The 15,472-nt window shown below is 40.8% G+C and overlaps 1 protein-coding gene across 1 annotated transcript in view; it reads left to right on the forward strand.

Annotated features, from left to right (window-relative positions):
- LOC308093062 (uncharacterized protein) overlaps positions 1 to 3,231 on the forward strand; it is a 3,885-nt gene extending 654 nt beyond the window's left edge. Inside the window, exons 2-3 of the mRNA XM_080439268.1 lie at positions 456 to 568; positions 1,868 to 3,231. Coding sequence (XP_080295394.1) covers positions 508 to 568; positions 1,868 to 3,204 — 1,398 coding nt within the window. The 5' untranslated portion in view covers positions 456 to 507 and the 3' untranslated portion in view covers positions 3,205 to 3,231. The remainder of the gene's footprint in view (positions 1 to 455; positions 569 to 1,867) is intronic.
- Positions 3,232 to 15,472: the final 12,241 nt, after the last annotated feature.

Consider the following 15,472-nt stretch of genomic DNA (forward strand, 5'->3'; position numbering starts at 1 on the left):
GACCCCAACTATTTACAGGCTACTTTACAGTAAAACAAGCCCAAAGTCGCTTATAATAAAACACATTTGGCAACAGTGCCAGCAGCATGAGAGTTGCTTTCTTTACCTCGCCTTGTTCGGATGTGCTAGGCAAGGATAACTAGTTTGTGTCATCATGGAGGATGAAATGTTGTGTATTATTAAAGTTTATACTATGATAGTGGCATATAATGAAGACAGAAAAAAAATCGCAATTATTTGTATGACAATTAATCGTCTCCAGAAATTCATAATCGTGACAGCCCTAGCAGCTACTATACAGCCTGGTTAAAATGACATTTTATTCATTAAAATAAGATATGCATTGCAGCTTTAACATATGAGAATGCCAAAAAAAATATGATAGCTAAGGTTACAATAAATGTTGAGACATTGCACAGTTTTGTGAAATTCTAATGTACTTAATCTGATTCCAGGATCAATCATTTCTGATCAGATCTGACTGTGGACTCCAGAATTCAGTGGAAGATGAACTCTCTCAAGCCAACCAGGGACAGTTCTGCTGAACAGGAGGGACCCAAAGCAAATGGTATGTTACTTTCTCTACCTCCTTTCTACTTTTCCCCTGCTCTGTCGTACAAATGTTTTATTACTTTAGTTTTCAAGTTTTAAATGAACCCTTTAAGGCCGGGAAGGGAACGCATGTGTGTCATTTTAAGATTTCTTTAGGCTATTCAAAAATAGCAGATATAAGGATAGGATAATTCCTTTATTGGTCCGTTCATGGAAGTCCTTGCGGTCTTGTTTCCAATGAGGGCCTGTGAGCAATTAGGGGTTAAGAGTCTTGCTCAGGGACATATTTCATTTCAGCGACACATTTGCTGGCCTGGCCTGGAATCGTACCTGGGGCAACTAGGGCCTCTGGCTCCGTAGGCGGGCTCACTAACCACTCAGCTATGGCCGCCCCCATTATATACAAGCTCATATATACAAGTAGATCATATATACTTGTAGATCTGCTATTTTTAGAAAAATCCTGAAAATGTGTGCAAATCTTTTATATACATTTTTAACTCAAATCTTTGCTTCTGGGGGTCCCTGGAACAAAATATTTTTAGATGGGAGGGGGGTCCGTGGTCAAATACATATTATTTTGGGGGTCCTTCACATGAAAAAAGTTTGAAAACCATTGATAATATAGCAACATAAGTAAAAAAAATATATACAAAAAAAAAGAAGACATTTGTAAAATCCCCAGAAGCAAAGATTTGAGTTAAAAACTTTCGATTTAAAAAAGTATATATATTTATTCAAACTAAAGATTTGCACACATTTTCAGGATAAAAAAAAAAAACTTGGAGCCGCGCTATGAGCTTGTAGATCTGCTATTTTTATATAGCCAAAGAAATCTTAAAATGACACAGATGCGTTCCCGGTCTTAAAGGGTTAAGCAGTCTCACTACATGTCTCAATCTACTTTGTGTTTCATTTTAATTTAAACGGTAGCTTTGCTTTTTATTCTTTATTGCTGCTTTGTCTCCTTTGTTGTTCCAGATATGTATGTATGTATGTATGTATGTATGTATGTATGTCTATATATATATATATATATATATATATATATATATATATATATATATATATATATATATATATATGTGTATATGTGTATGTGTATATATATATGTATATGTGTGTATATATATATATATATATATATATATATATATATATATATATATATATATATATATATATATATATATATATATATATATATATATGTTAACTTCCTATTTTCTAGGGAACTGCTTAATGTATTTAAGTTGTATATTTGTACTCTATTCCCACCTCTCAACCATATTTCCTTTGTCTTTCTGCAATCCAGTGTTGAATAATCAGTCTGGCTTCCCTGTGCTACCGGCAATGAATGAACAAAGAAGCTTGGCTAAACCAAAACGACACGGCTGTGATCAGTGTGGACAACACTTCAGTTGCTTGTCCAATCTTAAAATACATCAGAGAATTCACACTGGAGAGAAACCTTATGGATGTGATCAGTGTGGACAACACTTCTCTTCAATGTCCACCCTTAAAACACACCAGAGAATTCACACTGGAGAGAAACCCTATGGATGTGATCAGTGTGGACGACACTTCTCTGAAATGTCCAAACTTAAAATACACCAGAGAATTCATACTGGAGAGAAACCCTATGGGTGTGATCAGTGTGGACAACACTTCTCTTCAATGACCGTCCTTAAAGGACACCAGAGAATTCATACTGGAGAGAAACCCTATGGATGTGATCAGTGTGGACAACACTTCTCTTCAATGACCGTCCTTAAAAGACACCAAAGAATTCATACTGGAGAGAAACCCTATGGGTGTGATCAGTGTGGACAACACTTCTCTTCAATGACCGTCCTTAAAAGACACCAGAGAATTCATACTGGAGAGAAACCCTATGGATGTGATCAGTGTGGACAACACTTCTCTGTGATGTCCACCCTTAAAAGACACCAGAGAATTCACAATGGAGAGAAACCCTATGGATGTGATCAGTGTGGACAACACTTCTCTCAAATGTCCACCCTTAAAAGACACCAGAGAATTCACAATGGAGAGAAATCCTATGGATGTGATCAGTGTGGACAACATTTCTCTGAGATGTCCACCCTTAAAAGACACCAGAGAATTCACACTGGAGAGAAACCCTATGGATGTGATCAGTGTGGACAACGTTTCTCTAAGATGGCCAACCTTAAAAGACACCAGAGAATTCACACAGGAGAGAAATCCTATGGATGTGACCAGTGTGGACAACACTTCTCTTTGATGTCCACCCTTAAAAGACACCAGAGAATTCACAATGGAGAGAAACCCTATGGGTGTGATCAGTGTGGACAAGACTTCTCTCGAATGTCCACCCTTAAAACACACCAGAGAATTCACACTGGAGAGAAACCCTATGGGTGTGATCAGTGTGGACAAGACTTCTCTCGAATGTCCACCCTTAAAAGACACCAGAGAATTCACAATGGAGAGAAACCCTATGGGTGTGATCAGTGTGGACAAGACTTCTCTCGAATGTCCACCCTTAAAACACACCAGAGAATTCACACTGGAGAGAAACCCTATGGGTGTGATCAGTGTGGACAAGACTTCTCTCGAATGGCACGCCTTAAAACACACCAGAGAATTCACACTGGAGAGAAATCCTAATTTGGTCAATGTAGAATTAATTTTACTCAGTTAAGCAGTCTAAACTGTCATGCACGCACACATCAATGAAAAATTATTGTGTACAGTGTGACAAGCTCTTCATTAGAAAGGATCAGAAACATGCAACATGATGACCTATTGTTGTTCTTTTAAGCAGTTGTATATCAAGTGTGCTGAGCTGTTTTGAAACTATTACATGTATAATAGCATTGCCGTTATAGATGTTTGGACACTATAGCCCCATTTAGAACCTCTCCCTCCGCTATGTAGCTCCGAGATGAGGTCCTACATGGCCCGGTGCCGTTTGAGCAGGACATTTTTGAATATTTTCCACTTTACATGTTTCTTACCCCTTTCTGCGCATCGTATCCAAAAAGTAAAGGTTTTCTGAAATGCTCTCAGATGTTTTAACTTCTTCGCGCAATAAAATATATCCAACGAGTTGAAAAAAGCGTTTAAATAGCTTCTCTCCTCAGCCGGTTCCATAATATTATGCATTACAAGATGCAATTCAACATTTGACCTGTAGGGGAATCAGTAATGTTATCTCTGCGGGCGCAACTTCCGGGTATGTCTTAAAAACATTTAGGAGAGAAGCTATTTAAACGCTTTTTTTCAACTCGTTGGATATATCTTATGGCGCGCTAGAAGTTAAAACATCTGAGAGCATTTCAGAAAACCTTTACTTTTTGGATACGAGGTGCAGAAAGGGGTAAGAAACATGTAAAGTGGAAAATATTCAAAAATGTCCTGCTGAAACGGCACCGACAAATGTGGAACCTCATCTCGGAGCTATACAGCGGAGGGAGAGGTTCCGAGTTTTTTTTTTTACTTTACTGGAGTATTTCCAGTTTTCAGTGCTTTTACTTCTACTCCACTACATCTCAGAGGTAATTTACTCCACTGCAATTATTTGAAAACTTAGTTACTTTGTAGATTTAGATTAATACTACAAAACATACATCAACCAATTCCGCCCTATATACATTTCGTCCATTTGAAAATAGCCGATCTACAAGCTCAGCCGATCTACAAGCTCACAATGTGAAAGTCTGCACCTTAAAAGTCACATGTTCTGTTTTGGCTATTGCTTAACAGGGTTTGCTTTCCTCAAAAATAAATAGCATTTTACTGTCAAGTGCTGTGGTGAGAAATATTTCTAGCAGTACAGTATGGTATATGTTTTAAGATTCCAATAATATCATTGTTTACAGTTGTGTAATCTCTCAAGAACAGCTTCTGCACTGCGTTGGAATCTGTCGGGGAGGTTCGTCATAACGTGTGCGCATGGGCGTGCCTTCAGATCAGGAAGCAGGCCGCGCTTTACCCAATCAAATGTAGTGGGCGGGATTCACGTGTCCGTCGATCCTTCCCCCCTCGAAACAAACCGAAACTAATTTAACAATAGCGTCCGCGGAGCAGACAAAACCACGGAAAGATATTCACATTTTAACTTACTCTTTCATCATAGAAACAAGTGGGCTTATAACCAATACGATCCATGTTCTCTGGGAGAAGTGGTGTTAGTGTTCTGTGTAGAAATATTGTTAGTGGGAATGAAAACATAGTCGCACCAACCGGAAGTGATGCGCTGAAGGCATACAACAAACACCGGTTTCCTTGCGCTCTGGCGTTACGTTTTCTTCCGCCCAGAGCCAACAGACATAGAACAAACAGCAGAGGGCGCTGTTTTTCATTTTCAGTTGGCGATGGGTTCCCAGATTGACAGTTGTGTAGCCGACCGTAATTTGAAAGAGTACAGATTTAAGGATAAAAAGGATTACAGTAATGTTATATGTGAATTTTGTGAATTACATTTTTGGTTGCAGCAGACATGATTTTGCTCAACATCAACAAAAAAAGAGTGTCTGCAGTGTGGAAGTGAGTGAATAATCATTTTCAATAACCATAACAGTACAAATAATTGACAAGAAAATCTATAAATAAATATAGGCCTAGAGATTACTGAGCAACACAAAGAAACTGCTTTAGGGCGCGCTCCCACCGCACTTTTATTTTACCTCTGGGGCAGAATCTGCCAATGCTTTGTCAATGTAAATGCGTGGATTCACGCAAGAGCGGATATTTCCGCCGGTCGCGCAGACCTTGCGTTTATCTGCTCTACATGACTTGTCCATTTGAAGCAAAAAACTGCTGGAGGCGGGAGCTGATTTCCCCCCTCTGTCCAATCGGGTGAGTGGAAGGCGGACCGTCTCAAGACTCAGGAAGCACCATGGTGCTCAAGGCATAGATCTATGGCTCGATTGATTGATTGATTGATTGATTGATGTAGTTTATTTAGTAAGACATGAGAATAGTACATGACAGTACATAACAGTACATGGAAGTACAAATTCACAATACAAGGTCTACTAAACTGGAACTCTCATTAAGCACTAAGCTTGTTTAAGATGAGATCCCCATGCACACAAATCATGAATCAAGGCAGCAGGCGGTGCGGGCTACGGGGAGGGTCCTGAAAGTGAGTGACAGGCGCGTCACTCCCGTTTTTTAGAATCCGCTGGCTGCAAAAAACTGTGGCTGCGCACTGCTACTGTACCGACATGATATGGAGAGCTGAATGCAGAAGCATTTGTTCTTTGGGAGTCTTTTGTTACACCAACATTGTTCTTGTGAAGCACTTTTTCTGTTACTGGAGACATATTTATAAAGGTCGTTATTTCCATTTGGTCATGAGGCCTAAACTGTGACCAGTACCACGCTAGGGGATGCACACAAGCAGCCAACCTGTATAGTGCCACTCAGTGGTGAACTTGAATACTGCATTCTGATTTGTGCAGCTTCGTTCACAAACTGCACACACTGTAACTTGATTGGACAACACCATTATTAGACTTCTCTGGTCACATACTGTACTGTATGTATGCACCTAATCTTTTACTGTGGCATTTTTTACTATATTGTGAAGACACTGCTTATGAATATGAATTATTATTAATATATTGATAATATATTGGATATATTATGTCTGTATCTGTAATTATGTCATTTATATTCTTTTTTTAAATATACATAATTATTTAAAATGTTTATTTTAATCTATTCAATTTTCCCATTAAGTTAAAAGTGTTAAAAGCTATAATAATAATCATAATATTGATGATGATGAATATTATGTGCAGTGTTCATGATTGAGTATTGCACATTTAATGCCACAATTATGCGTATAACACTGCTGATGTGTTATGTGATAAGAATCTGCTCTTCACATAATAGCCATAGATTTGAGCAAAGCAAATGTTTAGAGCACAAAAGCAAACATCCCCATGCAGTATCATGAGACATTTGCTATTCAGCGATGCAGAAATTGCCTCATACGCGATTCAAATCACAGCCCCACTCCTCTGGGGCAAAGAAGCTGCTCCAGACATCGATGGATGTGTTCCCGTTCTGAATTGCCTGTCTGCAATCTCTTGTCTGCATCTTTCATCTGTTTGACTTCTAAACTAGATGCTCCAGCCTGGGGACCTGTGAAACCCAGCTGTCTATACACACTGAAGACTCATCTTTTAACTTTCCAGCCAGGTGTCAATATGTTGGGCCAAGTCATTATAGAAATATATTTTGCCAAATGTTTTCAAAATTCGTTTAACTTCCCCCCGAATTCCCTGCACTGTGAACAACAGACACATGCAGTATTAAATCAATATGGAGACATACAGAAACACAAACAGAGGGAACTGGAAGACGGATCCATTTTGGCCATAAAATAAGAAAAAAAAAACACAATACAATGATTCTGTTGCATAAAAACCAGATAGAGTAGTAGTAGAGTAGTAGACAGACAGACAGACAGACAGATTGATTAAATAAATAAATAAATAAATACATGTTTTGTATAACAATCATAATGACATAAAAAAGTTCCACAGTAAGAATTGCTGTGTAATCAAAACCAATAGATGTTATACCCTGTCTTATTCTGCTAAACATGACCCAAGGTGAAGTTGCTCTATTGCTCACACCTATTCTAATCCCATATATAATGTGCTATAGGAAATATTATTTGTTACATGTAGTTAATTCACTATACATTAATATGTTTAGGCATTGCTGACACGATATCCGGACCGATGAATGTTAAGTGAGTAGTGGAGGTTTGGTCTTTTTCAAGGACATTTTGAGTCAGCCATGCTGACTGCTAATGGACATACAACATGGCCTCTACAGGGATCAAACCTGCCACCTTTCAGATACAGGACAGTCCGTCTTCTTGAGACCTTATGTCACCCTGCTGCTGCATGTCTCTGTCGTGAATTGTACCAATCCTGAGCCACCACAGGGGAGTGCTCTTAGACAGTGGTCATGGTCACCCAAGGTTCCAGAGCAAATTAAGCCCTCATGGTGTGCTTCCATCCAGTTCTAAACCTAAAAACCTAATTAGTTTCATCGAACGCCATGGCTGTATGAGGCTATATGAATTAGTTCTGATACAGTAGATACCCATGAATTAAGCACTGACTCCTTCACTCGAAGGAATCAAATTCATGTCTAAACTACCTATTAAACTTGTAAAGAACACTCTGCTTTTGGAGCAATTAGTTGCTTTCATGTTGTTTAGCCTCAGGGGTAGACTGAGAATGTTACTGGGAGCTAATGGGAGAGAGGGAACCATGGCAATGTTTGAATAGTGTAAAATATTTCATTATCAGGAAATTGCATCCTTGGCCTCTCCTGGCATGAAGGAAAATGGAAAGAAAAATGTTGGAATTTCTGTGAATCCATCCTTTATTCACGCCTTAGCATATGAAATATTACACATGACCACTGTGACCATTCAGAAACTGTGCCTAAGAACGTGGCAAATAGGAATGTACAGTACAGTATGCTGTTGCTGGGTATTCTATGTTAGAATTGTATATCGTGTCCGCACATTTTTCAGTTGTATTGAGCAGATATTATTTTCACTATTGCATTGTCTAAATCAGTGGTTCTCAGCTATTCGAAAATAGAACTTTCAAAGCATTCTAAAAAAATCTTGAAATATTTGGAATCATTTTGAACTATTCTTTTACTCAAATCTTCTCTCATGGGGGTCCCTGGCACACAATCTTTTCAAATCCACATCAATGTGGGGGTCCTTGAAATGAAAATGTTTGAGAACCACTGGTCTAGATCACTAGGCTAGTCAACACATGACAGCTTTCACATTCCGCAAGATCCAAGAAACAAACATTTGCATGTTTTTTTGTTTTAATCATCAAAAAGGCAAAGAATAAAAGAGGGAAACCGTATTCTCCCTAATTGCTCATTTAATTGTGACATGTGGCATACAAGAGTCCCCAATTAAGTACATAAGAGCCACTGAGTGGTCATGGTAGTGGGGTGCTCCTTCCATTCCGACATCTCACCACTCCGACTAGTGGCTTCCGCGTGCGGTTATGGTTAGGGTTAGGGTTAGGTATAGGGTTCGTCAACGTCGGAAAGGCGACATGTCGGAAAGGAGAAATGCACCCGGCGGTAGTGGGTCAGATTGCTGTGTGGCCCCCCCTTATAATGAAGGTCAATTTGAACACTTGTCTACCACATTTCTGCCATGATTAATTGTAGTGTGAAATATGTGGCATTTTCCTAACCTTTCAGAAGGGGCTGACTCTAAGGCCACATAATTCATCTACACCCGGGCCTATTTGAAGTGTCCACAGTGTCTTATTTATTTCCTTTTAAAGACAGTTCAATATACTATACACTGCCGCCTCCTATACCTGCACAGCCTCTCCTTCAGGCCTGACTTCTCCATGTTTCCCACGGTCCTTGTCCTGAGATGTCCTGCGTACTCGGGCAGAGCCATCCATCTATCCATTACCCAGTGCACTGATGCATTTTATTTTCAGAATTGTTGTATTGTCCTCACGCAAGCATAAAAGTGTAAATTGGAACTCTATCAGAGTTAAACGAACACTCAGGATTTTGCTCTGTAGGGTGTGTGTGTTGTCATGTTGCCATAAAGCCGTCAGATTTTCAGAACAAAGCGTTTCTGACACTTCTATTCTACCATGACAAAGTGAACCGTATGCTCCCTCCATTGCTGTGACTTACCATGGTTACCTAACCTAACTTGGACACCCAGTTTGGATAATGTCAATGCACTGAATGGGACATTATCACGTTTAATCAGACTATTGATTGGTCTAAGTAGGTGAGATACTGACCTACCGACGGGACTCAGTAGGTGTTTTGTATAAAGTATAGTTTTGGACCGGGAAGGAGGCGCGCCGTGTCAAGCGAACTTGAGCCACGAGAGGCACCACCGAGTGAGCCAGAGCAAGCGAGTTCCCGTGCCGAATGTTACAAAGTTCTGTGAGTTATGTACCGATAGGCACAGAATCGTAAATCATGTTTTGGTGTGAGCGTTTGCCCCAACTTTCATCAACCCACAGAATAGCGATGAAACACCTACTGAGCCCCGTCGGTAGGTCAGTATCTCTGACCTATTCTTAGACCGATCAATAGTCTGATTAAACGTGATAATGTCCCATTGAGTGCATTGACGGCATCCGAAGCCGGTGACTTGGAGTAGAAAGCCCCTCGTTATCAGCAACATGGTTAAAAACATTTAGGACTCATGAATAAGTAGTGGATTTAAACTGCCAGGCATGTGACCTCATGTGTTTTCCACTAACTGGCCATGTATCACCGAGGACAAATTAAGTTATCTCACCCTTGGGCAAGAGCATGTGTTCAAGTCAATTTGAAAAAGCCTGAGCCGACAACACTGAGACAGAGACCATTAATGGAACTGAAAATGCCACGACATTGCGCCCCTACAGTGAGATTTTAAATGTTAATGGCTAATAACAATAAACAGCCATGAAATCCTCGGACAGCTTGGAGAACCGAAAGACTCCCAATTAGTCTCTTGAGAACAAGGCCCAATCGTCTTGGTGCTAATTCTATGGTGAAACTTTAATTGTTGCTGGTAGTTAGAGCACTTGCACTAATCTCACGAGACTACAAAGGTCCACCATGGGAGAAATATAACTTTCGAACTTGCAACATCACAGAGAATGTAGCTGCACCAAGCAATGACTTCTCTTAAATTCCAGTTCAGCATTGTTAAGTTTATGGGGTGGCGATGAAGTGAACGAAGGTGACACAACTCTCCTTAAATGGCTCTGGGTGCGGTCTGCGTGTGTGTGAAATGCATAATGTAAAGCACTTTTGTATAAAGGCGCCATAGAAATGCAATTTGGGTTGTATTTGAAATTTAGCCTGACTATTACTCTAAAAGGCTGTGTGTGTGTGTGTGTGTGTGTGTGCGCGTGTGCGTGTGCGTGTGTGTGTGTGTGACTTCAAATTCATTGCATAGATAATGGTGTCGGCGCTTTATTGCACTTTGATGACTCACTGAACCTTGGGCGGGTTGAAGGATGCTTCTGACCCCCTGTGTTCTTACGGAGTCTTTCATTCTGTAGGACATGAAATGAGAAATTGTAAAATGAAAAAACATCAAACATGAAAGATGTGTTTGTGAAATGATTGCTTGTTTTTGGACAAAACGTAAAGTTCTGGTGCCCCTCTCTTATTTTTTTGCCTGTCAAACCTTTCGGGTATAGGGCTTGGTATCGAATTCAATAATTTCTTGGCACCGAAATGAAAGCATCGATACCTGCTTTGTCAATTGATACCGATTTTCAAAAAAATAAATAAATACCCATCATTGTTGAGCCAATAAGCATGCGACATGCTTGCACACCATGCTCTAGTAAGGCTGGTAATTGGCTGTTGTGTCATAACGTAGTTTAATTTATTTTTTAAATGAATAAATTGGTATCGGAAGAAGGATTGTTCAGGAAGCAGTATCCAAATCAAAGTATCGATATCGAAACATTTTGAGTGATACCCAGCCCTACTTCCGGGTCCTTAACAAAGTTGTCTCCCTTCTACTTTTTTTGGCCTTCCTCATTCCCTCCCAACTTGCTGATGTATGTGTTTTCTGGAGAACACACAACGGGTATAATAATACATGCCTCAAATGCTTTGTTGAGCTGACGGGAGATGGTGTCTGGTATATCAATGATGCATTGTGTGGAGTGTGAGTGTCACTGGCCCTGCTGGCAAACATGTCCCTTTAGATTTGTTGTACGTTTAAGATTTTTTGCCACTATGATATTTAATTGTCCACGGCCAAGGTTTAGGACAGGAATACAAATGACAAGCATTTTGTTTCCTTGCATTTTTGGATATTTTAGGTCAAAGGATGTCAAATGCTGACTCATTCTGCTTTGCCTGAACTGCTGAAATACATTTTAGGGAGATACTGATTAGCGTACTGATTTCAGGACTGGAGGCAATATTCTATCAAAACGACATTTTGCTGCAATAGATACTGTTATTTGCAGGAAAACTAAAAAGAGAGCAGAGCAAAGTGCATGTCTTTTGAAGCTCTCATCAGAGCTTTGACGGATAATCGGATGAACCAATTTCAACCTGGTGTGCCTATTATAGACATGTCACTATAGGCAAAACATTTCAAAACCTTGTAAAACACTAGAGGTTCGGCCCTCACATCTAGAGTTTGGGCCGCTGTGCGGGCCCTCACACCTACGTCGCACCGCCGATCCGATCAATATGTCTGAGTCATAGTGCCGGGGCTTTGTCAGAGTACCCATTGTACCTGTCGGTCTACCTGTGTCCCTTTTATGCCCATGGACATCTCTGTATCTGTCAGTCCTTGTCCCTTTTATGCCCATATATGGAGATTCCTGATGTATATGCCCATATAGTGGAACGATACTGTATTGGTTGGATCGGCGGTTCTGGACAACTGGATATCTGAACTACTCGGCGGCGGGCACCACACTCCCCTCGAGTCCTTGCCGCGCATTGAGTTTGAAGTCGCTCGGTCCCATATATGCACATGACCATATTATGGGCATAACAGTGGGATCTGTGGCTCTGGACAACCGGATCTCTGTATCTGTCAGTCCTTGTCTCTATTATGCTCATAGAGAGTATATGACCATATATGGGCATTCCCCCTTTTGCGACCATATATGGAGCTGACTAATTTGTTTGCGCCTGATGCCATGACGACACATTGAGGTTAGGCAACACACTCCATATTTGGGCGTAGCTGCATTGGGAACTCCTTATATGCAGCGGTGTAAAGTAACTAAGTAATTTACTGAAGTACTGTATTTAAGTATTTATCTCAATTTTGAGGTATTTTTGCACTACTGGATTATTTCCAATTTGCAGTACTTTAACTTATACTCCACTACATCTCAGAGGCAAATATTGTACCTTTATAATATTTGAAAACTTTAGTTACTTTAGTTACTAAAGTTGTGATGCGACGCATTGTGAGCTTAGTTACTTTTTTCCACTGACATAAGCTTTACGTCAGTGAAACTTCTCAGCTCTTGAGAATGAAGAAGAATAGAGGTGAAGAATGAAGAAGAACAAGATCAGAGGTGAAGAGAGAAGACCAGAGGAAGGTGAATAGAATGTATTGTGAGCCAGGTGACCTGTCTTTGAGACAGCCTGACCCTGACTGTCTGACAGTCTGGCTCATCAGGTTCAGCATGTAAAGAAACAATGCCCTCCGCCGCTGGCTGCTGTTGCTGACCACTTATCCACATGAACCCAATAGCACTGGTTCTCAAAGTGAGGTCTGGAGACCCCCAGGGGTCCTTGGGGGGGGGGGGGGTACCAGGGGGTCCCCAGTAAAAGTAGTTAATATAGCGTCACAATCATTTTAACCACTTCAACTATTATTTTATACTTTAGCTATTCAAAAATAGCAGATATACAAGCTCATAGCGCGGCACAGAGTGCCGCGCTATGAGCTTGTATATCTGCTATTGTTGAAAAATCTTGAAATGTGTGCAAATCTTTGAATACAGCCTATATATATATATTTTTTTTTTTTAAGCAAAAAATCTTTACTCAAATCTTTGCTTCTGGGGGTCCCTGGAGCAACATTTTTGAGATGGGGCTCCACGGCCAAATACAAATAATTTTGGGGGTCCATGACATGAAAAAGTTGGAGAACCACTGCTATAGAGTACCGAAGACCTGACGTCACTCCTTCTACCGTTGGGTCACGGAAGTATATTTTTTCCCATTGCGTCATATAAGTACTGTGTTCCAAAAATAAACAAATTATCCCCACAATTCTGTCAGGTCAGGTGTGTAACTCTGCATCGTTTATGATATTGAGTTACATTTGATAACGTCTGGGTTTTGGAGATAAATTAGCACCTTTTCACCGTCAATTGATGCTTCATATCCATATGAGTAAAACCGCAGGGCTGATTTGCTTATTTTTGCAACACAGTTCTTATATGACACAATCTAAGATGACCCTATGGGATTTTCAATAGAAAAAAATACTCTGTGACCCAGCGGGATAGTGGCCTCTAGTGGCAGTGATGTCAGAGCTCATCCCTATTCTGTGGTGAACAAATGCCAAAAACAGCAGATCTACAAGCTCACAAAAAAAACAATAGCACTTCTACTGAGCTTGTAGATCCGCTGTCTGTAGCCTACTAGCTATATTTGTAGATCTGCTATTTATTTACTATCTGTAACTGACGGACGGAAAATGGCTCCTTGTTTGAGGTAGTTTCACCTTGCACTTCGAGTCAAGTCCGCACTGAAGAGACACTTGTTTACTCAGGCTTTTGGCAATTGGTTTGTTTATTTTGTGTATTGTAAAGCGTCCTTGGGTTTCTGAAAGGCACTATATAAACTCAAGTTATTATTATTGCACAGTATAATGCTAATGATTACCTGTGTGTTGATCCATATAATGCCTCAGAGTAGAGGTACAGAGGAGTGCTGATCTGAGATGAAGCTTGGTCCTGGGTTCAAGGGCATTTCTCTCATAAGATTCTGTGACCAGAACGTTTCACTTAAGTATTGAAATTGCATTTGCTGCACACTTGATGCCCTGTCACATCATTTCTCCCTAAAAAAACTTAGAAAGAGAAGTCAATAAGCCAGATATCATATAAGTGCCTCTCCAAATACATATTCTTTTTATAATACCCTTTACCCTTGTAAAATATGACAAATGTCTTCAGAGCATACGACCACTGACTGAAAGGCTGTATATGTGCACAAATGAAGATAAGTGAACGTACAAATGAAGATAAGTGAAGTTCCTAAACACAAAAAGGGGTTAATGAGGCTTATGTTGTCTAATAGAGCAATTTAGGATGAGGTAAGTCCTGTCAGGATCGTGGTACCACGCCTATTCAAATGAAGTTTGTACTCTTAAAGGTGGCTGAATGCCCGACTAAATTAAGTATTGATCTTCCAACAAGCTCTGAGTGAGGAGTAGAGGACGACATGTGGAGCGTGCGAGAGGAGCTGAAGACAGAGGGCGGAATGAGAGAGGAGGTGTTTGTCCCCTGTGTTCATTTCATTCCCCTCTTGTTTTCCCTCCATCCCATTCCATCCCAATCCCATCCCTCTCTCGTTCACTTCATCACCGCCCCGAAACACGAGCCCGAGCCGAAAGCAATGAAAGCCGGCTGCCATAGGAAACAGCTGAATAGGAACTTCCTCTTCCAGTGTAATTTTCTCCATGATCCATTTTGATGACATGGACAAAACATCAATGCTCCCGTCACTTGAAAAGCCCATTTAGTACGAATGACGTCGTAAATCTGGCCTTGGGGCCGCTGGCGGGCAGCTTTTATTTAGTATTCATCCTGGGGGGGAAAAATGGCCCAGTATGGGAGCTCAAGGTAAACCCTGGATGGATGCTCAGGTAAATCTACTCTAGAGGCTCTGGGTACAGTACATAACCCGTCACGTGAACAAATATCTGCGGGCAATCAAACGTTGTACTTAGTCAAGACCCCCATCGTCTTCTGACTGCGAGGACCTAACGGTCCTCTGGGCCGCAGCCCTCCCATCCGCCGTTGATAAAAATCTCAAAAACGACAAATGGGAAACCATTGGCCAAAATAGATTTCCCCGGGATATGTGGTGTATCGGGTGAAGAACGAGCTGTAGATTTAATTACAACATTCTCTCAAGACCCCTCGTGTTCTCTTCCAGCCCCTGCATCATGGCGGTACTTCAGACACCACTCTGGATCACAGATACAGGGGGACAGCCCAAGTAAATTTATTTCCAGCTCTAAAGGATTTTATGCAGCAGTGAAGAGAAGAACATTGTGTTCCGACGATGTGCACATGTAACCCCCCCCCCCAACCCCCAACCCCCACCACCACCACCAGCAGCAGCCCCCGTCAATACCTGGCTCATTCTGTTCACGGCAAAGAATGGA

Source organism: Gymnoscopelus braueri, assembly GCF_963280865.1.
Source record: "Gymnoscopelus braueri genome assembly, chromosome: 10".
Taxonomy (NCBI): domain Eukaryota; kingdom Metazoa; phylum Chordata; class Actinopteri; order Myctophiformes; family Myctophidae; genus Gymnoscopelus; species Gymnoscopelus braueri.